The sequence below is a fragment of the Giraffa tippelskirchi genome, chromosome X (genome assembly GCF_054371585.1).
Source record: "Giraffa tippelskirchi isolate mGirTip1 chromosome X, T2T-mGirTip1v1.2.pri, whole genome shotgun sequence".
NCBI classification, from domain to species: domain Eukaryota; kingdom Metazoa; phylum Chordata; class Mammalia; order Artiodactyla; family Giraffidae; genus Giraffa; species Giraffa tippelskirchi.
The window spans coordinates 101022668-101049863 of NC_137289.1; the positions used below are offsets into that span (position 1 = coordinate 101022668).

Genomic DNA, 27196 nt, shown 5'->3' on the forward strand with positions numbered 1-27196 from the left:
CCAGGTCAGGAGCTCCCCGAGATGGCTTCTTAAGAAACCCTCACTTGCCCCCACTCCAAAGATAAATCCATTCCCTCCAGCAGATGCCGCTCTGGAACCTGAGGGAAGGAGGGAGGAGGAGAAGAAAGCAAATGGGTGGGAGAGACTTCCAGTTGTCCGGTTCCTGGGCCTGGCCATGGATCTCTGCTAATGCAGAAAGAGCTCCGAGTGGCTCCCTCAGGGTTTGTCTGGGACCCTGCACGCCGGGATGGTTGCTGGGAGCAGCTAGTCATTTAAGGTGGGCATACGCTGCAAAACATGTGATCCAGGCAGCCATTTTCTCACACCCTGCCCGTCGCCATCTTCCATTGTAGACAAAGACACTGACCCCCCACCCTTGTCTGATACGGCCCTGGAGAAAGCTTGGTCACTAAGATTCGAGAACACACATATTTAGGCCCAGGCAGAGGCCCGCAGACAAGAACTTGGCTTACTAGTAGGGTATATGGCCACACCAGCCGACGAACCGCTGCCCCCTCCCTCTTCCCCGCCTACCCCCTCAGCTATAACCTTACCTTACTGCGCAGCCGGGAGGCGGGGTTGGCGGGGCCGCGGGGAAGGGACGGGCGAGCGCGAACCATCAATCCGAAGCTCCGCCCCCGGGGACGCTCAAGTACCGAACCGGCTCGGCGAGACCGGGATCCGGAAGTCGAAGACTAGCGGCGCGAGCGCAGCCCCTGGGCCAACAGTGTCGTGCTGTCTTCTCTTTTCAGAGCTCCGCCGGAAGTGAAGGTAAGAAACTACTCCCTTTTTTTGTGATGAGAGCTCATCTAGCCGGCCGCGCGGAAAGGATCAACTGTTTGCGGTGAAACCAGAGGCTCCCTCAGCCCCAGAACAGAGAGGTAAGAGTCAGGTTCCTTTCAGGGTAGAAGGGCCCGGATGAGAGACAGGGATTTCTCGGCACGTGGACATGAGCCCAAACTCATTCTTGTGAGTAGAGGGCACGGACCACCTTATCTAGATAGGCGTAGACCCCTCTGTGTGTGTTAGTCGCTCAGTCGTGTCCGACTCTTTGCGATCCCATGGACTGTAGCCCGCCAGGTTCCTCTGTCCGTGGAATTTTCCAGGCAAGAATACTGAAGTGGGTTGCTATTCCCTTCTCCAGTAGACACCTGGACACCCTTTATGGAGAATTACAGATCCCGCTTGTGTGGAGAAGCGTGGAGTGCCCTTCTCCTTTAGGGTAGTGAGGCTCCATTCCGCACTTTTCCAGTGTAGACGGGCGTGGACACCACAAAGGTGTGGCGACATCGACACTCCCCCGTAAAGAGATATATCTTCCCTCCTCACGAGGCTGAACCGCGCAGATTTCTACTGGCAGGTACACTTCGGTGCACCTTTTCCCTTATGACAGAGGCTTTGATGTATTTACCCCCACCTCCGCCCGACCACTACAACAGAGGAGCTAATAAACAGTTGAGTGAACCTCTTTCCCTTAGCGTCTAGACCTAGAGACCTCCCTACTTTGCCTCTGTGTAACTAATTGACTGATGCCCTGCGACCATTCCTGCAGAAGTGCTAGACCACCCCTCCCTAAGTGTTTTGACGCACAAGCCTCAGTCCACAGAGAACCACGCAGATATACCCTTTCTAGGCTAGAGTGAGTCCCCATTGAGGAAAGTCAGGCCTGATCACCTTCTCCCCAGGCGCTGACTGACTGAATTTGTTAAGGCTTGACCCACCAAAAATGCCCCACAGAAAACAGCAGCAGGCCTTAACCTATGAAGAGAGAGAACTGCCTCTTCTGGGTCCCCTGGGGAAGAGGGATTCAGATTTATTCTTCTTTTTAGGTAGACACAGATCATTCCTTCTCCTCTGCCCTTCCAAGGATTTAGAATCACCAACTGTAGGAAAGGAGAGACCCCAAGAGAGCAGAGAAGTGCCTTGCAATATTGAGAGGCAGTGACATCACTGATCACCCCACAGTGCAGTGCATATGGGCTCCCCCTTATCCAAGGTAGAGGAGCTCAGACCTTTTTCTCTCCATCCAGGGAAAAAAAGCCCCATAGGAAACCACCCTCTCCCCCCAGTGTAAGAGCCATTCCATTGACTTTATAGCTGCATCCCCCCTCCCTATATAGAGAACCAGAGGTCCTTTTCCTTCAGTGTTACCACACTGCTGACTTCAACAGGTATGCAAGATAAGCAGATAATGCCCCTCCCACCTCCCTGGAAAGGTCTAGATAGCCCACTGCAGGCAAGGTGCAGGTCAGTGTTCATGGAAAACTGAATAATTCCACCCTTTGTTAGCATGGCACTAATGAACTAATGTCATCTTGTAGTGGAGGTAGGCGTATCAGTCCCATCCCATGGCCCTCCCTAGGGTAAAGAGACTCAAGACCACCCCCCCCAACACACACAGATGTACAGACCTGTGCTCCTCTTCCATGCAGCAGAGATGCACACAGCCACTGTGCCAATTTTTCCAGTTCCTCTGTATCCTGGAGTAGAGTGACAAAAAGCCTCCTGCTCTCCCTGCAATCAAGGAATCTGCCAAGGAACAGACCCCAGCCATATATACAGGCACAGATTTTTTTCCCCCTCTCCCCCAAGATTTTGCACTGACCTCAGTCCACATAGACATACAGAAAAAATGCTCTATTCAGAGGTCCCTTATTCCCTAGGATATGTCTCCCCCGTCCCCTCACTCCCAGGATAGATGAGACATAGAACTCCGTATTTGGGGAAAAGAGATGCAGTAAATACTGTGTGTAGAAACAGATTGTCCTTGCATACCCCTCTCCCCTTAGAGTAGAGAAGTTTAGTGCTAGTCCCTTGCCTAAGGTATATAACACTACAGGGTGGAGGATTGAGGACCCAGGATCCCATCGGATGCATTGAGGCACTGACCCCACCCAGGAAGACAGGTTTACACCTACTTTCCCTATATTATTATTAATAATTATATTCAGCCATACCAGACACCAGCTCCAGTATAACCCCTTCACTCAGATTCCTCTAATTTTTAGGGCTTCCTTATGTTCTTTAACATTTTATTTTGCCTTCAGGGGGCTTAGAAGGGAGCTTGTGGCATTGTGGTTCCCCTCTCTGTCTTCAAATTGGTTCTTCTCCCATTCCGACAGGAAACAAAAGGCTGCAGATTTGAATCTACCTGCTTTCAAGTTAGTCATCATGATGAAACTTAGACACAGTGAGTTTCTTTTACTGCTCCTTCCCAGTCCTAAGCTTTAATAAATACAGTATTTCAAGGCAGCTTTAAAAAATTGCCCAGTATAAGCCAGATCATTCAGTCTGTCTTTTATGTATGGTATTATTGCTGTTTTCCCTCACCTTATCCCCCATACCCATTTTACAGATAAGGAAACCAAGGCTGAGCAAGGTTAAGTCACTTGATCAAGAGACTGTAGGTGAATAGTGGTAAATACCATATTACACTGCCTGTAACCCTAACACAGCTTAGCATTTTTCTTTATTATAAGTTGTACCTATAAGTTGGTATCATAGATTGTGCCAGTGGTTAAGAGCATGGACTCTGGAGCCAGACTGAGTTTGAATCTCAGTTCTTCCACTTACATGTGTGTGGCCTTGGGCAACTTACTTAACTTCATTCTCCTTATCTACAAAATGGGTGGGGATGGGATAGGGGAAGAGGAGAATAATAATAGTTGCTACTTAATAAAGAAATAAAAAGAAATAGTATTTGCCAAATAGTGTTGTGAGGATTTCAGTTCAGTTCATTTGCTTATTCATGTCCGACTCTTTGTGACCCCATGGACTGCAGCACGCCAGGCCTCCTTGTCCATCACCAACTCCCAGAGTTTACTCAAACTCATGTCCATTGAGTCGGTGATGCCATCCAACCATCTCATCCTCTGTCGTCCCCTTCTCCTCCCGCCTTCAATCTTTCCCAGTGTCAGGGTCTTTTCAAATGAGTAAGTTCTTCACATCAGGTGGCCAAAGTATTGGAATTTCAGCTTCAACATCAGTCCTTCTAATGAATATTCAGGACTGATTTCCTTTAGGATGAACTGGTTGGATCTCCTTGCAGTCCAAGGGACTCTCAAGAGTCTTCTCCAACACCACAGTTCAAAAGCATCAATTCTTCAGCGCTCAGCTTTCTTTATAGTCCAACTCTCACATCCATACATGACTACTGGAAAAACCATAGCTTTGACTAGATGGACCTTTGTTGGCAAAGTAATGTCTATGCTTTTTAATATGCTGTCTAGGTTGGTCATAAGTTTTCTTCCAAGGAGCAAGCATCTTTTAATTTCATAGCTCAGTCACCATTTGCAGTGATTTTGGAGCCCCCAAAAATAGTCTCTCACTGTTTCCACTGTTTCCCCATCTATTTGCCATGAAGTGATGGGACCAGATGCCATGATCTTAGTTTTCTGAATGTTGAGTTTTAAGCCAGCTTTTTCACTCTCCTTCACTTTCTTCAAGAGGTTCTTTAGTTCTCCACTTTCTGCCATAAGGGTGGTGTCATCTGCATATCTGAGGTTATTGATATTTCTTCCGGCAACCTTTTTTTTATAGCCAATATTTTATTTTATTTATTTATTTTTTATTTTTGATTACAGCTTGTGCTTCATCCAGGCCAGCGTTTCTCATGATATACTCTGCATATAAGTTAAGTAAGCAGGGTGACAATATACAGCCTTGACTCCTTTCCCTACTTGGAACCAGTCTGTTGTTACCTGTCTAGTTCTAACTGTTGCTTCCTCACCTGCATACAGGTTTCTCAAGAGGCATGTCAGGTGGTCTGGTATGCCCATCTCTTTAAGAATTTTCCAAAGTTTGTTGTGGTCCACACAGTCAAAGACTTTGGCATAGTCGATAAAGCAGAAGTAGTTGTTTTTCTGGAACTCTCTTGCTTTTTTGATCATCCAGTGGATGTTGGCAATTTGATCTCTGGTTCCTCTGCCTTTTCTAAATCCACCTTGAACATCTGGAAGTTCTCAGTTCATGTACTGTTGAAGCCTGGCTTGGAGAATTTTGGACATTACTTTACTAGCATGTGAGATGAATGCAATTGTGCAGTAGTTTGAGCATTCTTTGGCATTGCCTTTCTTTGAGATTGGAATGAAAACTGCCCTTTTCCAGTCCTGTGGCCACTGCTGAATTTTCCAAATTTGCTGGCATATTGAGTGTAGCCCTTTCACAGCATCATCTTTGAGGATTTGAAATAGCTCAACTGCAATTCCATCACCTCCACTAGCTTTGTTTGTAGTGAGGCTTCCTAAGGCCCATTTGACTCTGCATTCCAGGATGTCTGGCTCTAGGTGAGTGATCACACCATTGTGATTATCTGGGTTGTGAAGATCTTTTTTGTGAGGATTTAATTCATTAAAATAGGTAGAACACTTAGAAGAGTGCCGGGCACATAATAAGCACTCTATTAAGTATTGGCTTAAAAGATTCAGCCTTCATTTGTCTTTGGAGTTTAACCCTTCAGAGGATTCATACAGTGTTCTGCCACAAAATTGTTGTCTGACATCTCTTGAGCTATGGATTTTTCTTACTGTGAAACAGACAGTGTGGATAAATTGCTGTTGTTTCTGCCTTCAGGATTCCTTTTCCTTCTCATCCTTTAATGGGATAACTCTTGCCTGTTTTTCAGATTTCAACTTACATATCACTTCCTGTGGAAATTCGTCCTATATATCACTTCCTCTGGAAATTGCTCCTGTTAACTTCCTCCCTTGGTTTCCAGTTGTCTGTGCACCCATACGAACCAGGGCTAGTAACTCTGTAGATTGGGTCTGTCTCTTCTGCTGCTGCTAAGTCACTTCAGTCATGTCCAACCCTTTGCGATCCCATGGACTATAGCCCACCAGGCTCATCTGTCCATGGGATACTCCAGGCAAGAATATTGGAGTGGATTGCCATGCCCTCCCCCAGGGGATCTTCCAGACTCAGGGATAGAGCCCATGTTTCCTGCAGCTCCTGTATTGCAGGCGAATTCTTTACCACTGAGCCACCGGGAAAGCCCCTGTCTCTTCTACCATGCTGTTAACTTCTCACTGACACCTGGTTTATATTTTTGTCCCAAGGGCGCAGCATGACCAGGCATAGCTATTGGGCACTTAATTGTGTGTCAGGCACTAGAATGTCTCAGTAATGCTAACTCAATCCCCTCTCCTTCCACCATGATGTTTATAGTCTAGAGGGAGAAGACAACTGTGATACATGGACTTTTCCTTATTAGAGATAAGGCAAAGGTGGTAGGACAGATTTTGTGCTTCCCTGGCTTTATCCTGCCATAGCCCAAGGAGAAAATAGCATGTGGATAGCACACTGGATAGACTGGATGAAAATTGTGCAACCCAGTGGCCTTGTATTTTGTGTGAATGGTGGCCCTGCCTATGTAGGGCTTGGTTAAAAAAAAATCACTTACTTTATATAATGATAATTCCATCAAGAGTCAGGCTTTGGTTATGTCAATACCAAAAACAAATAATCATTTTTTCAAGCAGCACAAAAAAAAGTGAACAAAATTAGTTTATACTCTAAGAACATCAAATACAAGATAATAATAGAATTTCTATTTTATTTTTTTAAATTAATTTTTATTGGTAACATTGATAGCGATGAAAAAGACAATAATTAGCTGGTTAAATAGAGTAAATAGAGTATATGCATACAAAGGAATCCTGGCAATTGAAAGAAGTGAAGTAGTATGGAAAAACAGTTTGATGGAAAGATCTCCAGGATTGGTTAAGTGAAAAAAGCAAGTTACTGACAGGAGTACACAGTATATTACCTTCCTTGGGAGAAAATAGGAGAATAAGAATATATATTTGTATTTGCACAAAGAAACTGAATGATGTGTGACAAACTAATAAAGTGGTTTCTTGCGGTGAAAGGACGGCAGGGACTAGGGACAAGTGTGGGAGGGAGACCTCTGAGGATACATGTTTTTATTTATTTTTAATAATTTTTATTGGAGTATAGTTGATTTACAATGTGTTTCAGGTGTATAGCAAAGTGAATCAGTTATACATATACCCACTCTTTTTTAGATTCTTTTCTGATATAGGCCGTTACAGAGTATTGAGTATAGTTCCTTGTGCTATACTGTTACTGCTGTTGTTGAGTAGCTCAGTCATGTCCAACTCTTGCAACCCCATAGATTGTAGCCCACCAGGCTCCTCTGTCCACGGGATTTCCCAGGCAAAAATACTGGAGTGAGTTGCCATTTCTTTCTCCAGGGGATCTTGCCAACTCGGGGATCAAACCTGCATCTCCTGCATTGCAGGTGGATTCTTTGCCATCTGAGTCACTAGGGGAGCCCTGTGCTATACTGTAGGTCCTTATTAGTTTTCTAGTTTATATCTGAAAGTGAAAGTGTTAGTCACTTAGTTGTGTCCAACTCTGTGACCCTATGAACTGTAGCCCGCCAGGATCCTCTGTCCATGGAATTCTCCAGAGTTGAATACTGGACTGGATAGCCATTCCCTTCTCCAGAGGATTTTCTCGACCCAGGGATCAAACCTGGGTCTCCTGCATTGCAGGCAGATTCTTTACTGTCTGAGCCACCAGAGAAACCCCATTTTTTATAGTAGCGTGTATATGTCAGTCCCAATCTCCCAGTTTATCCCCCCACTTTCCTGCACTGGTGACGGTAAGTTTGTTTTTTACATCTGACATGGTTTTATTTTGGAACTATATGACTGTATTACCTGTTAAAGACATTTAAAAGATTTACAGCCATCAGTGATTGGTTGCATAGCTATGTAATCCATCATAATGACAGGCTGTGTAAGCTGCACAGGGAGGGAAATGGGGTGGCCACTGAATAAAGAACCAAGTGGCATCAGTGTTTTGGAAGTCTCTGGGAGGTTGAACAAATGTACTTGAAGATAGTTGAGAGGGGTGTCTGAGACTGCTTTTCTTTTAAATGGTAAAACACACTCACTCTCCTTTTTAATAGCCATGCAAAAATATACAACAGTTGAAATTGTATTTGAACACTCTTTCTAGGGCTTCTCAGTAACCTTCCTAGATTTAATCATTATCATTACCATTTGGGTCCAGGGTTTCTCTAGCCCAGGATGTGGAGAGCTGCACCATGAAGCATCTCCCCTACCTTCCGCTGCTGAATATCAATGAGAGTTGGTAGATGGCGATATTGGTGCTCAGATTTAAGAAAATTCTTCAAGGTCATATAGGTAGGTAGTTATTGAACCAGAACAGGAACCTAACTCTGGCTGGCTAAAAATGGTAGCTGTTTTCTCTCTGAAGCTATTAAAGAACAATAACAGGGGCTCCTGGGTGTTGCAGCGTTGTGAGTGGTGAATGCACCCCTACCTTCTTCCCTGTTTCTCCTCCCCCTCCTTCTCTCTGAAGCAGATGTTTTTTCCCCTCTCTAAGTGATATATTTTCTTTCGTCGTGGCCCTCATTTTCCAGGGAAGTTAGGTCGATGGAAATTGTTGAGTAAAATGGCCAAAACTGGTTAATTCCAAGCCTCACATTCTTTTCATTGCAACATGAATATTGTGGAAGAAAAGACTTTGGATCTGATTTTTTTGTAACAGGGAAATTCAGTCCATTTACTTTCATTATTATAACTAATATGTTTGGTCTGATTTCTACCATCTTATTTTATATTTTTTGTTTGTTTCGTCTTATTCCCTTATTACTTCTAAAAAGTTTAACAAGTTAAAAAAATCTCCCACCAGTACTTAAAATTATGTTGGTAATTGCATTCATATTTAAATCAAGTGTAACTAAATTTCTGTATCACTTTATCATGTAACTAAATTTCTGTATCACTTTATCAAAGTTAAATAATAACTATTTTTATCCTACGCTTCCAAAGTGAGACCTTTAGCATGGTTTTATGCTTATTTTTGCAGATATACTTCCTCAAGTCATTTTACAGAGAATGCTGGTGGTAATCTTTCTACATCTGAAGATTTCCTTTACCTTCACATAAGAGTGATCTTATTGGTCATTTGTAGAAATTTGACTTGGAATACTGTCCCTTGCCTCATTACTTTGTAATGTTTATTCTTCTGTCTTAAGTGTTCAGAATTGTGGCTTTGAGAAGGCTGTCTGTTTCTCTCTCCTTTGCTGGGAATGCCTTCTGTTTGGAAGTTTACAAGATTTTCTTTTTGTCTCTGGGGCTCAGAAATTTCATCAATATATGTCCAGGGCATATATATGTCCTTTTTTGTTAATCTTGATGCTCCATGTGCCTTTCTGGCCTGAAACCTGAATCCTGTTTTCAACTTGGAAAATGTTTACCTAGTATTTTAAAAAATAATCGCTTCTCCATTTATATCTTTTCTCTTTCTGAAACTCTTCTTAATTTAGATACTAGGTCTCTTGAGTCCATTCTCCATTTTCTATTTTATACTTTTCTTTGTATGTTTGTTCTGTTTTAAAGAAGCTCTTCCCTTGACCTTCTAGCTTATTAATTTGGTTGTTAGTGATGTTCATTCTGTTTTTCACTACATTGATTGAATTTTTATTCAGTATCACATTTTGGGAATCTTTTTCTTATATAGTTCCTTTGAAGTATCTTCTTGAATCTCCTTAAGAATAAGTAGTATTTAAATCATCTGTTTCCTACAGTAACTCTGCTTTGATGTGAACCACCTGATGTGATTGGGGAGCCTGTCCTCAGTCTGATAATAGCAAGCTGCTCCTTTATTTGTTTGTATATCCTGACCTTCTAGAACCTTCCTGTAGGAATTCCTTTAGCCCCTTTGCAAATGGTGAGAATTATGGGATGCCATTCTTTCTGAGAGGCTGGTTGTGAAGGAGGTGACAGAAGGGACTTCTCATTGAAGTGGGGAGAGGCCTTTTACTTTCCTGGGACTTCTCATTGAAGTGGGGAGAGGCCTTTTACTTTCCTAGGCTTTGTTAAAGTGTGATTGTAGAAGATGAGCTCTCTCCTCCTTAAATCAAAGGGAGGCTGCAGTTTGGCTGAGTAGTGTAATTACCTTGGGAGGCAATAGCATGAACAGGGTCAGCAGGAAAGGACAGTTCTCTCCCCATGGGCTGAGGGCATTTACTCTGGTTTAGCTGGCTGGGACTCCTCAGATCACCTTCTCATGCTGCCAGCCCCCCACTTTAGCCTGGTGCCAAAATTGTTGCGCTGCCTCAGCTAGAAGTTGTAAGAGAGGAGTTAGAAGTGCATGTTCCTGTTGCTCTCTTCACAGGATTCCCTTAAGAATTGTTTCAGTTTGCACTGGATATAATGTTTCAAGTATTCACTGAAACATTATATCCAGTACCTCCTCTGACACTGTAGCTGCCAGCTCCATGTCTGTCTTGTGTGCCTAGAGAGACATGGTGTCTAAGGCTTCCTTAGATTCCCAGTGTTGCCTGACCTCCATTAAGGTTCAAAGAATGTAGGGTAGGTGGATGATGGCTTTTTTTTTTTTTTTTTTTTTAGAAAATAAAAAGCCAAGTAAAGGTTCCAAAGGCTGCAAGAAGGTAAGTTGGTACCACTCTCAGGTAAGGTATACCCATTGTTGGAGACAAGGTTGGAAACAGGTTGCCCACCCCAGAAGAGGCCCGCAAAACCAAGTAGATATTGGGTGACTCCAAATAGAGCACCACATTGGAGTCAGCAGATTTGGCGTTCCTAAAAGCCATTTGGGTGGCTTCAGCAGAGAAGCAGCAACATTTATTAAGTTCCCACCACAAGCCATATACTGCCTTGTGCTTAGTTTACCTTGATAGGGATTGTCATCATCTCATTTTTTTTTAGATGAAGAAACTGACCCTCATTGAGAAAGTTCCTAGGTTCAAGGTAGCTCACCTGGGACTTGAGTCTTAATTCCCAAGTCTCTGTTGCTCATGGAGAGGCAGGACTCAGTCTTTGGCCTAGCTGCTGAATCTCCTGGTCTCGCTGGGAAAATTGTGGACAAATAGGACTTGTGTCAGAGCAGCAGTTCTTAAATTTTAGCATGGTTAAAGTTCTCAAACTTTAGCCCTGCAGAATCACCTGGAGGGTTGGTTAAAACACAGATTGCTTGAGTTTCTGATTTAGTGGGTCTGTCTCAGCATCTGATAAGTGCCCAGATGATGCTCCTACTGTTCCAAGGGCTGCATTTGGAGAGCTATTTAGTATTCCCTTGGCCTTTACTTGGGAAACCTTTCTACTTACTGCTCCCCCTCCCTTCCTGGTATTCTTTACTTAGTCCCTGCCTAGCTAGGGGAAGAAGGGTCTTTCTGGTCATATGAATAGACTTCTGGGGGGCAGAGCCCTTTTTGTTTGCTTCTCTCCTCTTTACTCCCACAAATCCACTTGTGAGCAGCTTTAACCCCCCCGGGAAGGGTGATTTCTGTGGGTTCATTAACTCTTCATTTTTTTCTCTCTTCTTTGGTAACCAGCCTGCAAAGCAGAATGGGAAGAAAGCAGTCACCAAAGTGGCCTCCTCTCCCCAGTTTGTCCACTCCAATGATCATGCCAGTCGGGAGGCTGAGTTAAAGAAAAAGAGGGTAAGCCCTTTCCCTTGGGGGAGAGAGAGGGCCTGACTTGACTGCCAGGTCCATGGAAATGTTGAAAGGCAAAGGCCAGAATTGTTAGGGTTATTGAGGTTGTTTGTGGAAAGGAAAGAAAGGGCAGTTGCTTTGATACTTGATTTAGTGTCTCCATTTGCTCACCTCCCAGTTCATAGCTGTCTGGTTTTTGTTCTCACTGCTCCACTGGAATGACCCTGCCAGTCTCACCAGCATGTTCTCTAACATCAGACTCATGGATCGCTTTCTTCCCTCATCTTATTCAATTCTCAGCATTTGAGACCATGCTTTTAAAAAAAAATTATTTATTTGTAATTGAAGGATAATTGCTTTACAGTATTGTGTTGGTTTCTGCCACACATCAGCATGAATTAGCCATAGGTATACATATGTCCCCTCTCTCTTGAACTTCCCTCCCACCTCCCTCCCCATCCCACCCCTCTAGAGCCCTGGTTTGAGTTCCTGAGTCACACAGCAAATTCCCATTGGCTATCTATTTTACATATGCAGGCTTTTTTTTGACACACTTGTCACTTTGGTTTTCCTGTCATCTCTCCTGGATGTCCTTCTTCCTTTTTTCCAGTTTCTTTTGCTGTTCTTTAAATGATGGAATATCCCAGTCAATTCAGTTCAGTTCAGTCACTCAGTCATGTCCGACTCTTTGCGACCCCATGGACTGCAGTATGCCAGGCTTCCCTGTCCATCATCAACTCCTGGAGCTTGCTCAAACTCATGTCCATCGAGTCGGTGATGCCATCCAACCGTCTCATCCGCTGTTGTCCCAGGGCCTTTTTTTCCCCCCTCTCTGGTCCTAAGTGGTTCCCACTGCCTAGGACACGATCTCTCTCAGCTTTATATACTTTCCTTGTATTAGTGTCTGCCATGCTTTCCCCTCATTCATCTCTTTGTCTTTCTTTCCTTCAAACCCCTTATCTCTTTATCTCTTGCTGTCATGTCTTCTCCCTCCATGTATCCCTGCTCCTCCCACTTGTGCCAAGTCACACTGTTTTCTCCCTCTGTCACCTGCTCCCTATTACTCTTGGTCTTCCATCCCTCCCTTAGATTGCACACCTCATCAGCTTCAGCCCTTTTGTATGGTCACTTGTTAGGTTGAGGAGATGAGGGAGAAGCAGCAGACTGCCCGGGAGCAAGAGAGACACCGACGTAGGACCATTGAAAGCTACTGCCAGGATGTCCTGCGACGCCAAGAGGAATTTGGACGCAAGGTGAGAGAGCAGTCTTTGCCCCTCGGGAGGGTGAGAGGGAGGTGAAGAGCTGTATCTGTGACTGGAGAGCCCTGATTAGGTCCTTTCTCCCAAGCTGAAACACAAAGCCTGGGGATTGGGAGTGGGGAGGACTGGGAGACAGGGGGAGAGAAAGATTGAGAGTGTGAAGTGAAACTTAGGAGAGGAGTCGACTTCTTTCTAGGACTTCTTACTGCATTTCTGGCATATAATCTCATCTCACAGAATATACCCTTTCCAGTTCAAAGTTTCTTTTCTAGTATAAAGAACACATTTTGCTTCCTCCATCCCATTTTCCCCATAGATTGTTTTCCTCACTTACACCTCCCTCTTAAATTCCTCCTTATATACTCAGGTGCATACCCAGTCCTCTAGTTGGTACTCAAACACAAACTTACAAATAGGCACACACATGGACCATGTGGGTCTGTCCTTTCCTTTTCTTGATTTTGTTGCTCGTGGTCGGCTGGGATTCACATGACTCTCGCAGCCTCCCATGGTTGCCAAAGACGGCTCTCACTCTTTTCCCCTGGACCATCCTCTTTTTTTTCCTTTAGGAGGAAGTTTTGCAAGAATTAAATATGTTTCCTCAACTGGATGATGAGGCTACAAGGAAGGCTTATTACAAGGAGTTCCGTAAGGTATGGGGGCCCATTTCTTAAGGCCCTTTAGGGAGGGCACCAATCCAGTTGTGTCTCCTCTCTGTTTCTGTTTTTCCTAAGATGAAGACATCTTCTTTCATGGGCCTTTTGATTCCTGCCCAGTTCTTTCCTTGCCTTCTTACCCTCTTCCCTGCCCTGCAGGTGGTGGAATACTCTGATGTGATTCTAGAAGTCCTGGATTCCAGGGACCCATTGGGCTGCCGCTGCTTCCAAATGGAGGAGACTGTCCTACAGGCAGAAGGGAACAAGAAGCTGGTCCTGGTCTTGAACAAGATTGGTAGGTGTTGGACAGGATTGGGTAAGGCAGGGCAGGGGCCAAGCCTTCTTAAAAGACTAGCTTGGACCAGGCCCTGAGACACAGCAACTCAGTGGTATTCATAATAGTTGTGCAAGGTAGGAATTCTTGTTTGAGTTTTTAAAGCTAGGGATTTGAGAGGTAAAGTCACTTGTTGAAACATGCACACACACACCACACAATATAACAGAAGTTGAGAATGGAGTTAAAGCCTGTCTGCCTTTCAGTTCCCTGTTTTTGCTATTTTGAGCTTTATTTGTGCCTGGCCAGTGCTAGAGAGTTCCTCTTCTCCCCCATGCTGGATCCCAGATGGTGGGGCAGAAGAGCATATGGATGCGCTCAGAAGTCACTCTGGTCTGGATTTCATCCCAGTTTTGATGTCTATTTTCTCTGGAATCTTGGACAAGTCATGTCACCTGAGAGCTTCCATTTTTCTAGGTGTAAAATGGGCTGTGATTGTCCCAATCTCATAGGATCATTGTGAGAATTAATGATAAAGTGCTTGGTACAAACATGGTCAGTATGTCATAAATGGTAGCCATTTTTTTCAAGGCTATTTTTGACATTTGGCCCAACCTAGAATAATCCGGGGAGGGAATGGAAAACAGTCTTTGGGAGGCCTCTGGTACCAGGCCCCAGGTCTGGAAGGAAGGCATCTAGGAATATAGCTGGTTACCCATTGTCCTTGAAGAAACAGAGGTCTACTTAGAGAGGGCCAACTTGTCCCCTAGACTAGACTGCCCTTTCTGATTAACCTGGGGACTGGACAGGGACTGGCAGGCTAGGGAGATTATCTGTTGGCAGAATGTGGGCCACACCTGGGTTGTGGGTGGCTGCATCTTTGCAGTGAGCCATGAGGTGATGTTCTTACCAGTCCTATCCGTTCCTATTTTTCCTAGACCTGGTCCCCAAGGAGGTTGTGGAGAAGTGGCTGGAATACCTTCGGAATGAGCTGCCAACTGTGGCTTTCAAGGCCAGTACTCAGCATCAGGTCAAAAACCTGGTAAGCTGGAGCCAGAAACATCTAGCCTCTTACACAGTAGCCTGGGCTACACTCTTTTCTAATTATATCATTAACATAGAAATATGTTTTCAATGTCAGACTCAATTAAAGTGTACAGAAACATTTGTTGCTTCTAGGGAGAGAAAGTGGGTCCTGGGGGACATTTTTTTCAGTTCTGTACAAAGTGTAAAACTTACTTATTAAAAAATAAAGTAGAAAATGTAAAAACAATTACAGTTGACCCTTGAACTAAACAGGGGATAGGGACATCCACCTTCTGCACAGTGGAAAATCCATATATAACTTGTAGTTGGACCTCAGTATCTGCAGTTCTGCATTTACAGATTCACCCAACTGTAAATCATGTAGTACTGTAGTATTTATTAGTGTAAAAACTTGCATATAAGTGGACCTGAACCATTCAAACCTATGTTGTTCAAGGGTCAACTGTATAGATGTAGCTTGAATATCCTTTCACTATTACCCCTAATTCCAATCTCCTTTATCCATAAACCAGATTAAACACCGTTGTTAGTTTGGTGTGTATCCTTCCAGATGTTTTTCTGTGCTTTATATTGTATGTGGATTTGTATATAGAGAAAATAGTGCTTGGGTGTATCATATATGTCATCCTGTGGTGTACTTTTTTCCCTTGAAGATCTTTCTATAGAGTTCTACCTTTCTAACACTAAATAAAGATAGTTTCAATTTTTTTTTATCATTATAAGCAGTACTATAATACATACCCTTACACATCTTCTTGGCTAGTCAGCAAGTGTTTGTGTAGGTTGGGTACTGAGAGGTAGAGTGGCTGGGTCATAGGTATTTTGCATTTTATATTTTCCTAGATACTGACAAATTGCTCCCCAGCCCCTCCTCCCTCCTCTACCCTGCACCCAAGTGGCTATACCAATTTATCTTCCCACTACTAGGACAGATGAATGTGTGAGAGGGCCTAATTCCCTACACCCTTGCCAATATTTGATATCATTAAACATTTAAATCTCTGTTCATCTGGGAGAAACATGGTAGTTCCTTTATAATGTTTTGCCTTTTAGCTATCAAAAATGTGATAAGCATCCTTTTATAACAGGTTTTTCTTTGTTCTGTATTCCACTTTAAGGATTTAGCTCCTTAACCTATTTCTTATTAATGGATATTTAAGTCAATTCCTATTTTGTAGTAGTATGGTAGGTAAGTAAGGAGAGAGGAAGAGATGAAAGGGCATTCTGGGCAGAGGAGGTGGCATTAGGAATAAGGAGATGGAGGCTGAAATGGCCTTGTCCTGTGTGAGGAATCAAGGGAAGGTAGGCTCTATGTGGGCCAGACAGTATCTCTTCTTTCCTTGGACAGGGAAGCAAATGTCCTCATTGTGTAGACAGGGTTCACTGAAGCCCAGAGAATGGAATCAGAATTTGCTGGCCTCATACCTGTGAGAGGCAGAGTTTGAACTCAAACCTGGCCTGGTTAGAGGCGAGGAGGCTGTCCTGCTCCTGCTGAGGGAGGCAAGCGATGTATGTCTAGGCAGAGACTGAGACAGAAGACTGGAGGTGGAAAAACTGGAAAAAATAGGCCTTTTGGAAGCAGGGAAATGGCAGGTGTTCAGGGCCTGTGTAAGAAGCTCTTCACTTCATGCTGGGGATCTCAGTGATAATAGGGAGGCAGTCCTGAAATTTGGAAATCTGCGCTTAGACCACATCTCTCATCTGATGCCTCTTCTGTAATACCCCTCATTTTCCAGAATCGCTGCAGTGTGCCAGTGGATCAAGCCTCTGAGTCACTGCTGAAAAGCAAAGCCTGCTTTGGAGCTGAAAACCTCATGAGGGTTCTGGGGAACTATTGCCGCCTTGGTGAAGTGCGCACCCATATCCGTGTGGGCGTTGTGGGTAAGGCCTTGGGGGAGGTCGTGGGACCCAGGCTTCTTCCTTATGCAGGGCCTTCATTGGGGGAAAGGATTCTGGGAACTTCATGTTACTTTTGGCTAGGGAGGAGAGGAGCTGTTTAGGAAGGGTCCTTCTTTTTTTTTTTTAAGGTATTTATTTATTTTGGCAGCACTGGGTTTTTGTTGCTGCATGGGCTTTGTCTCATTGCGGCAAGTGGGGGCTACTCAGTAGTTGCAGTGCTTGGGTTTCATTTATTATTGTGGGTTCTCTTATTGTGGAGCATGGGCTCTAGGGTGCACAGGCTTCAGTAGTTGCAGCTCGTATGGGCTGAGTTGCCCTGAGGCATGTGAAATCTTCCTGGATCAGGGATTGAACCCTTGTCCCCTAGATTGGCAGGCAGATTCTTACCCACTATGCCACCAAGGAAGTCCCAGGAAGGCTCTTGTGATTTGTGATTTGGATTGGTGGACATGGGGAGGCATACTCAGAATCACCACTGTAGTTGGAGTATTAGAACCCTGGACTAAATGTGTGGGGCTGGGCTTAAAGTTAACCCATGTCATCCTACCACTCTGGAGAAGGGAATGGTTGCCTCATCCAGTATTCTTGCCTGGGAAATCCCATGGACAGAGGAACCTGGTGGGCTACAGTCCATGGGGTTGCAAAGAGTCAGACATGACTGAGCACGCATGCATGCATCCCACCAGAGCTGTGGGAGAGAGGGGTGAACATCTCCCTTTCATAGATAAGAACACTAGGGCTCAGAGAAAGGAAAGGGACTTGTAGGGTTCACCCCTGTGTGAGATAAGACAGAGCTGAGGCTCAAACCTGGAACCCAGGGCATTGAAGGAAAGCTGCTGGGAAAGGAACCGGGAAGTTGAGAGAGGCAGAGATAGACCAGCAACGGAAAAACATGAAGCCAAGAGAAAAAAACATTGGAGAAAGAGCTGGAAACAAAAAGGTAAATACCTGAATAGATACAGAAAAATATCTGGAAAACCAAATGGTGGGATTGGTGGGGAGTGGAAAAGGAAGACAGAGTTGAATGACAGAGGCATGCAGACAGAGGGAGATGTGATCACAACAATGTGTGCAGAGACCTGCAGAGAGAGACATGAGAGGGCTAGAGACCCTCTCATGTGAGTAGAGAGGGAGACATGTGTACCCAAGGAAAAAACGAGTGAGTCAAACTCAGGGATAAAGAGATTCAGAGGGAGATGCACATAGAAAGAAGCAGGAACAAAGATGCAGACACTGAAGAATGTACACCCAGACCTATACACACATATGGATCCACAGACACATGTACAGATACACACATATGAAGACACTTGCAGATCCAGAGGCAAAATACATGCAGACCAAGCCCTTCCCACACGCTTAGCCAACTCCCCTCCAAGCAAACAGAGCCATAGAGAGACACCTGTGCCCAGATGCATTCGACCCTCAGACACAATCATGTCAGAGACACAGACACACATCTATGATGAGACAGATATATATGTATATGTAGAGAAATAGAGGCAGAGAGAGGACTAGAGAGACACAGAGAAAAAGAGACACAGTGATTCATGTAGGGAGAAAAGCCCACTGAGAGAAGGCCCATGTACAGAAAGAGCTAAGAGGAGTTGGCCTAGAGGGAATTAACAAAGAGGCAGAATTGGTGGGGTGGGGAGAATTTGAGAGAAAGGACAATGGCCATAACGAGAGAAAGTGAGACAAACTGGCAGAGAAAGAGTTGCTTAGATACACAGAGAGAAAGACAGAAATGGGAAAAGCAATGGTATTTAGAATGAGAACAGCCAAGAGAAGATACACAAAGACTTCTACACACAAGGGATATACACATAGGCACATCTATCAGGGAATGGTACACATGTAAGTTCTAGCACACAGAGAAAGAGAATGGTGGGAATGAGAGACCCAGTGAGTAAGAAATAGATAAGGATATCTGTAGACTGAGAGGCGCTTACGGATGCCCAAACAGAAAAACAAACCACAGACAGAAAGCTCCTCAAAGACTGACATCTCAGAGAGGAGCCCTACCCCCCACCCCTCACCCCCTACCCCCCATCAGGTGAATTATACACCAGAATGGATGGTTCTGTTTTACGACACTTCCCAGTGCCCACCATCCATTGGATTGTGTCACAGAGGCCTTGCATCCAGCACCTTTCCCAAGCTGGTTGTAAGTGGGAGGTGAGTGTCACATCTAGTGAGAGGAACACATCTAGCCAGGGTGCTCACATGCAGAGGAGAGGGATAGAGAGGCCATGGAGGGGCTTGGTCAGGGCCTTGGATAGGAAGACAGGAGGCCGGGCTCTGTTTTTGGCTTCCCATGGCCTGGTCACACTGCCCGTGCCTCCCACACACAGGCTGTCCCAAATATTTCTGAGGACGCTTCCTGCCCTGAGCTATCTGCTGCTCCTTTGTAGGCCTTCCCAATGTTGGAAAGAGCAGCCTGATCAATAGTCTGAAGCGCAGCCGTGCATGTAGTGTGGGAGCCGTTCCTGGGGTCACCAAGTAAGTACCTGCTTGCTCCCCTACTTCACAGGTCCTTCACCTTACCATTTCCCAACTGCCATGCCTTCAACCCCTGTCCCTTATCTTGGACCAGCTTCTGATTCTGCCGTAGGCATGGGAGTTTAAGTCATAGCCCTCATTTACCTGGCACACCCTGGGTTTGGGCCAGGCACCCAGCTGGGTGTCCCCCCGCCCCCTGGCCACAGCTCCTTGAAGCCTCCTGACAATCATGCAAGATTGGGCTCCGAGTAAGCAGCTCTGCTTCCTCGATGAACCAACAGGCTCAGAGAGTCAGAGGCTTGCCTGCGGTCCTGCAGCTCAGTACCTGGTGGTGGAAGTGAATCAGACTAGAATAAGACCCCACATCTCTCCACCTTCATCTATGTGCCATTTGTCACACTCCTTCTCTCCACTGGGTGCTTGGCCCAGAGGATGCCAGACACATCTGGGCTCATCACTGTCCTACGTCCTCTCGTATCTCCCCTCTCCTGACCCAGGTTCATGCAGGAGGTCTACTTGGACAAGTTCATCAGGCTGCTGGATGCCCCGGGCATCGTCCCAGGACCCAACTCAGAGGTGGGCACTATCCTGCGCAATTGCATTCATGTGCAGAAGCTGGCGGACCCTGTGACCCCGGTGGAGACCATCCTGCAACGCTGCAACCTGGAGGAGGTATGCAGGGCTCTCACTTATGCCTTGCCTTGCTCCAATGGCCCTTCTTTCTTACCCATGATTTCGTCCTTTCTTTACCAGATTTCCAGCTATTATGGTGTCTCTGGGTTTCAGACCACTGAGCACTTTCTGACTGCAGTGGCCCACCGCTTGGGGAAGAAGAAGAAGGGGGGTGTATACAGTCAGGAGCAGGCAGCCAAAGCTGTCCTGGCTGACTGGGTGAGGTGAGTAGGGGTAAGGGTGAGGCCTTCTGGGAGTCAGGCTCCACCAGGGGGCTCATCTGTTTTCACTGCAGCAGCGGGGCAGCCTGACTTCCTGGATAGGGAAGGCCAAGGCATCAGGTCACATCCTGCTCAGCATCTCATGCCCAGTGATTATCCAGCAATTCAACCTCTTGTTCAGAAGTTACTGTCTGGGCTTTCTAGTTGACCCTCACTGTTTCTGGCTTGAAAACTCATTCTTTCTTTGACTGGTCATTTGCTTTTTTTTTACATACAATTAAAATTTTTACTTATTCATTTATTTATGTTTGGCTGTGCTGGGTCTTTGTTGCTGTATGTTGGCTTTCTTTAGTTGTGGTGAGTGGGGGCTACTCTCTAGTTACAGTGTGTGGGCTTCTCATTTCAGTATTTTATTTTATTTTTTTTAATGAAAATAAGCTTTATTACATCAAGTAATAAATACAAAGACACAAACAGTTCCATTTTCTTCCAGATGTTTGGGTCAACCCTCAGAAAAGGCAGAACTGAAATCTACATACAGTCTTAGGAAAAATTTCAGGGGTCCTTGTTAGGTTTGGTTTGGGAGGTTGCTCTTTCTTCTGTATTTATAACTTGTGCATTTTAGAATGGACTTCAAAGCACTAATAATCATGCAAATATGCTTAAGCAAAAAAGAAGTTACATTAAGCAGAATCTATACCGTATGGCAAACGAGGGGACTGGCTACTAGGTTAGTGTGCTGTCAAGTCCGTACTACTAAAAAAAAAACTTCAAGTTGTATCAGCTTGTGAAAAGGAATACAGAACAATCTGGGTTAACATAAATGTATTCAAAAGAAAACCAGACACTGTTATCTTAGAGTCAAAACTAGTTTGCTGTAAGATAGGTAACTTCTACGTGCATCTTTTGAATCAATGCTTTTAAAAAAAGAAAACAAAACCACAAACATCTGGGAAGTTCCTATTTCAAATGTAACTCCTAATCAATTGCAAAATCTTTCCTCAATCTTAAAGAGACTGTAGATTCAGAGCCTAAGTGAACCATGGGAGGGGCAGGGGGAGGAGAAACTGAACTGGTTAACCATTTTGAAAACAAAAGTTTCATCTGAACAAGGGAGGTGAACCATAACTTCTCCTCTGGGAAGAAGCTGGAAAACCTTCCAGGCTCACAAGGCAGCTAGGACCTGGCGTTCCGTTCCGTTTCAGCCAGGCACTCCCGCACCAATCCTCGGGCGTGGATGATGCCTCGTTTTAGTCTCTCCATCGCACTCTTGCTGCCCGCGTAGGTGGGTCTGATCTCCTTCCCCAGCTCTTCGATGATGGCCAGCAGCTCAGCATATTTGCTCTGGGGCACCTGGCTGTTCCCAGCACCCTGGGTATAGCCTAGAGATGGCGGCCCGTAGTCACTCAGCAGCTGGCGGTACTGTGAAGACGTCGCCATGCTAGTGGAGGGCGGGTGGACGCTCCCAGCGGCGTTGAGGGAGGCGGCGGGCATGTGCGCGGTCAAGTTCAGTTTGTAAGACATCCCCCCCAGCGGCGGGGCGCGCCGGGGCGCAGCGGGGCCCGGCCTGAGAGGGCGGCAGCGGCGGCGGCAGCGGCGAGACCCTGCGGCGGCGAGGTGGTCCCGGCGTCCATGCGCCCGTCCGTGCGCCCGCCGAGCTCCCGCGCACTTTTTGTTGTTGACGGCTCGGGCCACACCGGCAAATATGGCCGTCCCTCACCCTGACACCCGCTGCAGTATATCACCCATACATCGGGCGGGCGCGCGGGCGCAGGGGCGGCCGCAAACTTTGAGCAGAGCGAGCGGGGCCGGCCGGGGCCGGGAGGGGGCGCCCCGGCGCGCCGCGGCCGGGAGGGGGCGCCCCGGCGCACCGCGGCCGGGCGTCATCATTTCAATATTTTATTGTGGAGCACAGGCTCTAGAGTATATGGGCTTCAGTAATTGCAGCGTGTGGGGCTCAGTAGGTGTGGCGATGGGCTTAGTTGCCCTGTGGCATGTGGAATCTTCCTGGACCAGGGATCAAACCTGTGTCCCCTGAATTAGCACGTGGATTCTTAACCACTGGACCACCAGCAAAGTCCTCATTTGTCATTTGTTGTCTTAATAACGTCAATTTCTTCCCACCTCCCAATGCAGCGGGAAGATCAGCTTCTATACACTCCCACCCTCCACCCACACTCTGCCTACTCATCTCAGTGCTGAGATCGTTAAGGAGATGACTGAGGTCTTTGACATTGAGGATACCGAGCAAGCCAATGAAGACACCATGGAATGTAAGTAGGGTTTCCTGCCCTAGTGGAGCCACACACACCTGACGACAGGTCCCATGTTTGACCTCCCCATGCTCTGGCTGTAGTCTGGCTTGGGGAGAACTATTTTAAACATCTTTAAGGTTAATGTCTTTTCCCACAAAGTGAAGAATTAGAATTTGGGTCACAGGAAGATAGGGTAGTGGTGGAGTGGAGTGGGGGATTGGCTGGTTGTGGGCTCTTAGTAAATACAAAAAAAACAGCAAAATACCTGGAACATGGTAAGGTGTTTAGGAAGCGTGAGTTTCCTTTCCCCATCTCTTGAGGCCTGGAGTGGACCGAGATACTTCTCTCAAAAGCCCTTTCTCTCCATAGACATAGAGAACAGACTGGTGGACATAATGAAGGGAAGGAGAAGGTAGGATGAATAGAGAGAGTAGCATTGAAACATATACATTACCATATGTAAAATAGATAGCCAGTGGGAATTTGCTGTTTGACACAGGGAGCTGAATCTGGTGATCTGTGACAATCTAGAGGGGTGGGATGGGATGGGAAGTGGCAGGGAGGTTCAAGAGGGAGGGTCATATATATATATACCTATGACTGATTCACGATGAGGTATGGCAGAAACCATCACAACATTGTAAAGCAGTTATTCTCCAATTAAAAAAGGAAACAAAAAAGAAAACCCTTCTCATTGCCCCAGGTTTTGCCACAGCTATTGCATGTCCATTCCTGCATTTTTATTCTTGTCCCCATTGGTGGGTGAGGCATCTGAGACACAGAAAGGTGATACTTGCTAAATGGTACATGGTCGGTGACAGGCAGATGTGGCATTCAAACTAGCTCTCTTTCCCTGTTGTTGAAGACTCTTCCAGCTCAGTGTATCTGAGTGGTTAGAAGAATGAACTGCCTGGATTAAAATCTGAGTTTTGTTAGCTGTGTCGTGCTGCACAAGTTTCTTAACCTCTCCATGACCAATGACATCATCTGTACAATGGGATGATAGCACACACCTGATAAGATAGTTGTGAAAACTTATTTAATATGTAAAACCTAGTGCCTGGCATATAGCACGTGCTTGGTAAATATTAGCTGTTATTAAGATGGTTATTTGTTGGAGTACAAAGGTATGACTTTCAGAAACTCCTGTGGGAAGTTTATTCTCTTCAGCTATTCTACCATCTGCAGCTCCTTCCTTTTCTACCCCACCCAAGAAAGGTGCCCGGTGCTCTCTGGGCCTGTCTGTGAACACTCTAGGGTAGTGGAGAAAGTCTTGGCTGGCCTGGCTTCCAGTTACTCTGTTTCTCTTGAGGGCCAGTAGCTTTCCTTCTTTTAGTGTGCTTGGATTACAAATGAAGACAAGAGGCTTTCCTGCTTCAGGATATATTCCCCATGTGGCTTCGGGCAAGTCAGCCCTCTTTCTGAACTTTACTTTTCTGTCAAGTGGGCATTTGGGAGGAATTAGAGCTCACATTTTTAGGGCTGTATGTGAGGGCAAGTGGGGCTCTGGCAGTGAGAATGCACTTTAGCAAATGATTGACGTCCCAGAAATTGAGAAGAGGAAGTGGTTAATAATCAGAGTTTCCTAGTTGCCCTAGTGTTGAATCTTGAAGAGTGATTAGGGATTAGAGGCCCAAGGAAGGAGATGGGGCAAAGTTTAGAAGAGGTGCGAGGGTAATATGGGCCCAGGGAAATGTGCGCATTTGTTGTCTGTAGTAGAGGCCAGCTCCAGACAAGGCACCAGCAAAATAGGGAGAGAGGCCTGGTCCTGGGGAGGGAATCCCAGTAGCTGCCATTTATACAGCAGTGTCTCAGGCCAGTGCATTTCAGGTACCCATTGCTGTGATTCACAGCAGCCCTGTGTTATAGGGCTTGTGGCATTCTGCTTTTCAGATGAGGAAGCTGAGGCTCCAAGACCAGCAAGCAGGTACCCTAGTGGAAAACCCACACCTTTAATCCTTTGTTATGTGGCCTCCCAGCAGGAATAAAAGAGCCTTCCTTCTTGACTCCCCTGGATAGTGTCCACATATCCTTTCCACTGAGGCCTGACTGGGGGTCTGGTAGCAGAAAGGAGCCAGGGCCCTGACAGTGGTATTGATTGTGTTAAAGGCTTGGCCACTGGAGAATCAGATGAGTTGTTGGGTGACACGGACCCGCTCGAAATGGAGATCAAGTGGCTCCATTCTCCGATGGTGAAAATAGCAGATGCCATGGAAAATAAAACCACTGTGTATAAGGTACCTGTCTCTTTCTTCATGGCAACCCTCTCCTCTACCCAAGGGCTATGGGAAATAGTCAGTCCCTTCCACCTGGCTCCCACGAGGTCCACCTATAATAATGGGGAGGTACAGGTCATTCATTCACTCCCTGTGGGCACCCTGGTTGTAGGCAGGGTACATCCTTTGCCAAGCCTGTCCCTGCCTCCTTTGCAGAAGCCTTTGGAGTTATTTTGGGGGCCCAGACCTCACTGTTCTCCTCACTTTCCCCAGATTGGAGATCTTACTGGGTATTGCACCAATCCAAACCGTCATCAGATGGGATGGGCTAAGCGCAATGTGGACCTTCACCCAAGGAACAATAGCATGGTGAATGTTTGCCCAGTGGACCGCCGCCCAGTGCTACAGAGGATCATGGAGACAGACCCCCTGCAGCAGGGCCAGGCTCTGGCGTCTGCCCTGAAGAATAAAAAGAAGAACCAGAAGCGTGCAGGTGGGAGGACCTGACCACCCTCCTGTGCTCCAAAAAGGAACCACCTGAGGCCTTAATTAAGGGCTCCTAAATGAGGATCTCCATGTGTCCAACCCTCTGCCAGGATTAGGGGGCAGGGATGGGTTAGGAGGATCACCTGCTAGCAGAGTGGTCCTCAAACTTCAGTAGCTTATTTTAGAATTGCCTTGGAGGTTTATTAAAACACAGGATTCTGGGACCCACCCCCAGAGTTTCTAGTTGAGTAGGTTGTCTGTTGGCGGGGGCTGAGATTTTATGTTGCTAACTGGTTCCTAGTCAGTGCTGATGTTGCTCCTCTGGGGGCCACACTTGGAGAACCACTGGCCTAGTCTTATGTATCAAATACCACCATTTATTTATCATTCCTTTCTATGTGTTAAGAAGCTTTCAGGCTACATATATATGTTTACTTTATCTATAGATAAAACACTCAAAGTCCAAAGGGTACAAAAGGATATACATTAAAGTCTCCAGTCCCCTAGTTCCAGGCCTCCCCCCAGAGGCAACCAGTTAATTTCTTGTATCTCATTCCTGGGGTAGGTATACAGGCAAATATCTATATATTCCTTGTTCTCTTTTTTAGACAAATGTTAGTTTCCTGAACATACAATTTGCCACATCATTTTTCCACTCGACATATATTACAGATATTTCCCCATCAATTCACAAAAGAAGTCCCTTTATTTTAATGGTGGTCCATTGTGTCGCTGGTCCCCTTAGGTCTTCATTCTATACTAATTTTCACTAACTCATTGGAAAAGTCTTATTCTCATTCGGTGAGTGAGGAAACTGGGTCCCAGAGACTCCAGGTATTTGGGCCAAAATGTGAACCTAGGATTGATTGATCCCATAAGCCCTGTTCTTTGAACTAGACTATGTTCATAACGATTTGCTCTTGGCCTGATCCTACACTGAGTCCTGGGAATACAGAGATTAATTGCTCTTTAACTGCTGGTCTTACTGGAGTGAGGAGGAGATAAGAAAACAGACATTGGGAACACAAAGTGATCACTATGAAGACATAGAAAATAAAACAAGGGAACCTAACCCAGCCTGAAGGTTGTGGTGGGATAGAGGTGATCAGAGAAGGCTTCCTGAAGGAGGTTATGTCTGAGGAAAATCCCGAGGAATAATAGGGTGTGGCTGAAGGCTGGAGGTGAGCATTCAGGTTCAAAGCCCCTACTGCCATCCTGCTGGTTTGCTGTAAGAGCTTTGGGGGTCTTACAAAGCACTGCTGATGGCAGAGTGCTAAGTTCAACACAGTAAAAGAAAAGAGCTGTTTTGATACTAGGAAGAGATAAGAAATATACTTGAAGCTCAGTAGTGTGACTCTGAGATACAAACTATTTTGGGGTGATCATTTCACAGGTAGACAAATGGGTCTTTCTGTGAGGTTCAGTAGTGGGCTGCCAGTAGCCCACCAGTTGCTTTGTTTAGTGTTGATGGTGGGCAGTTAGGGAGCCAGTTTGGGAGTTTGGTGCAGACAAAGATAAATGTAGCCTAGCTCCTGCAAGCCTCCTGTTGGCAAGCCAACCACCAAATGACTTCCTGTTTTTCTCCATCTGCAGATAAACTTGCCAGCAAGCTGTCTGATTCCATGATGTCCGCTCTTGACCTCTCTGGCAATGGTGATGACAGTGCTGGTGACTGATCCACTGATCTCACCTCCCTCCCCAACTCCAGTTCCAATGGAAATAACAGATGAAATGGTTTGCTTCTCCCTGAAGCACCTGCATATTAAAAGAACCCCTCACCCACTTCCCTCCATTCTCCAGGAAAAAAAAAAAAAATGTCCCAAGTGTCTGAAGCTGACAAACCTAATACCTTTATTTAATCCCTACTCTGTTTACAAGAGAAATAAAAGAAATAATCAGAAGATCCCTTATGCCAACAATTTATCCCCCACCTTATAGGTTGGACTGGTTGGAGGGCTGACTCCTTACAAAACCGTCTTGGAGACTGCAACTAGAGGCTAGGCTGCTGGTGTATCTGGGGATTCCTTGGGGGGGGGTGTGTGTGTGTGTGATGATTTCTCTACCAGTCCACACCGGAGCTCAGTAGTAAGACATCCCTGCAATGGGCTGCAGGCCACACATCTTCCTCCCACCCAAGTCCACAGAATTCATTAGAAGAAATGGAGTAGCCCTCATAGTCAACAAGAGTCTGAACTGCAGTACTTAGATACAATCTCAAAAACATCAGAATTACTTCGGTTCATTACCAAGGCAA

At 45.7% G+C, this 27196-nt stretch overlaps 1 protein-coding gene and 1 pseudogene across 5 annotated transcripts; one reads left to right on the forward strand and one right to left on the reverse strand.

Moving 5' to 3' along the window:
• Positions 1–676: 676 nt before the first annotated feature.
• On the forward strand, positions 677–26843 carry GNL3L (G protein nucleolar 3 like). Of its 4 annotated transcripts, none has more exons than XM_081565492.1 (17): positions 677–881; positions 3123–3190; positions 8041–8174; positions 10410–10450; positions 11354–11461; positions 12592–12708; positions 13284–13367; positions 13530–13665; positions 14583–14686; positions 16428–16572; positions 19005–19092; positions 19590–19764; positions 19846–19988; positions 22122–22258; positions 24350–24477; positions 24730–24949; positions 26536–26843. In XM_081565492.1, exons 3-17 carry the CDS (start codon positions 8126–8128, stop codon positions 26616–26618), a joined length of 1758 nt encoding a protein of 585 aa, XP_081421618.1. In that variant the 5' UTR covers positions 677–881; positions 3123–3190; positions 8041–8125; the 3' UTR covers positions 26619–26843. The 4 variants fall into 4 exon arrangements, with proteins under 4 accessions (XP_081421618.1, XP_081421617.1, XP_081421620.1 ...); XM_081565491.1 differs by having other exon boundaries at positions 677–771; XM_081565494.1 differs by lacking the exon at positions 8041–8174.
• On the reverse strand, positions 20394–21584 carry LOC145536342 (cyclin-dependent kinase 2-associated protein 1 pseudogene; annotated as a pseudogene). The gene has a single exon (XR_014075779.1). The product of XR_014075779.1 is annotated as a cyclin-dependent kinase 2-associated protein 1 pseudogene (transcript).
• Positions 26844–27196: the final 353 nt, after the last annotated feature.

What these genes read in the sequence shown, in the direction of transcription:
- GNL3L (XM_081565492.1), top strand. Translation starts at nt 8,126, where the DNA reads ATGGCGATATTGGTGCTCAGATTTAAGAAAATTCTTCAAGGTCATATA. An exon ending in CTGAGTTAAAGAAAAAGAGG is followed by an intron (nt 11,462 to 12,591) that starts GTAAGCCCTTTC and finishes GTCACTTGTTAG; the next exon opens with GTTGAGGAGATGAGGGAGAA. An exon ending in TATCCGTGTGGGCGTTGTGG is followed by an intron (nt 16,573 to 19,004) that starts GTAAGGCCTTGG and finishes GCTCCTTTGTAG; the next exon opens with GCCTTCCCAATGTTGGAAAG.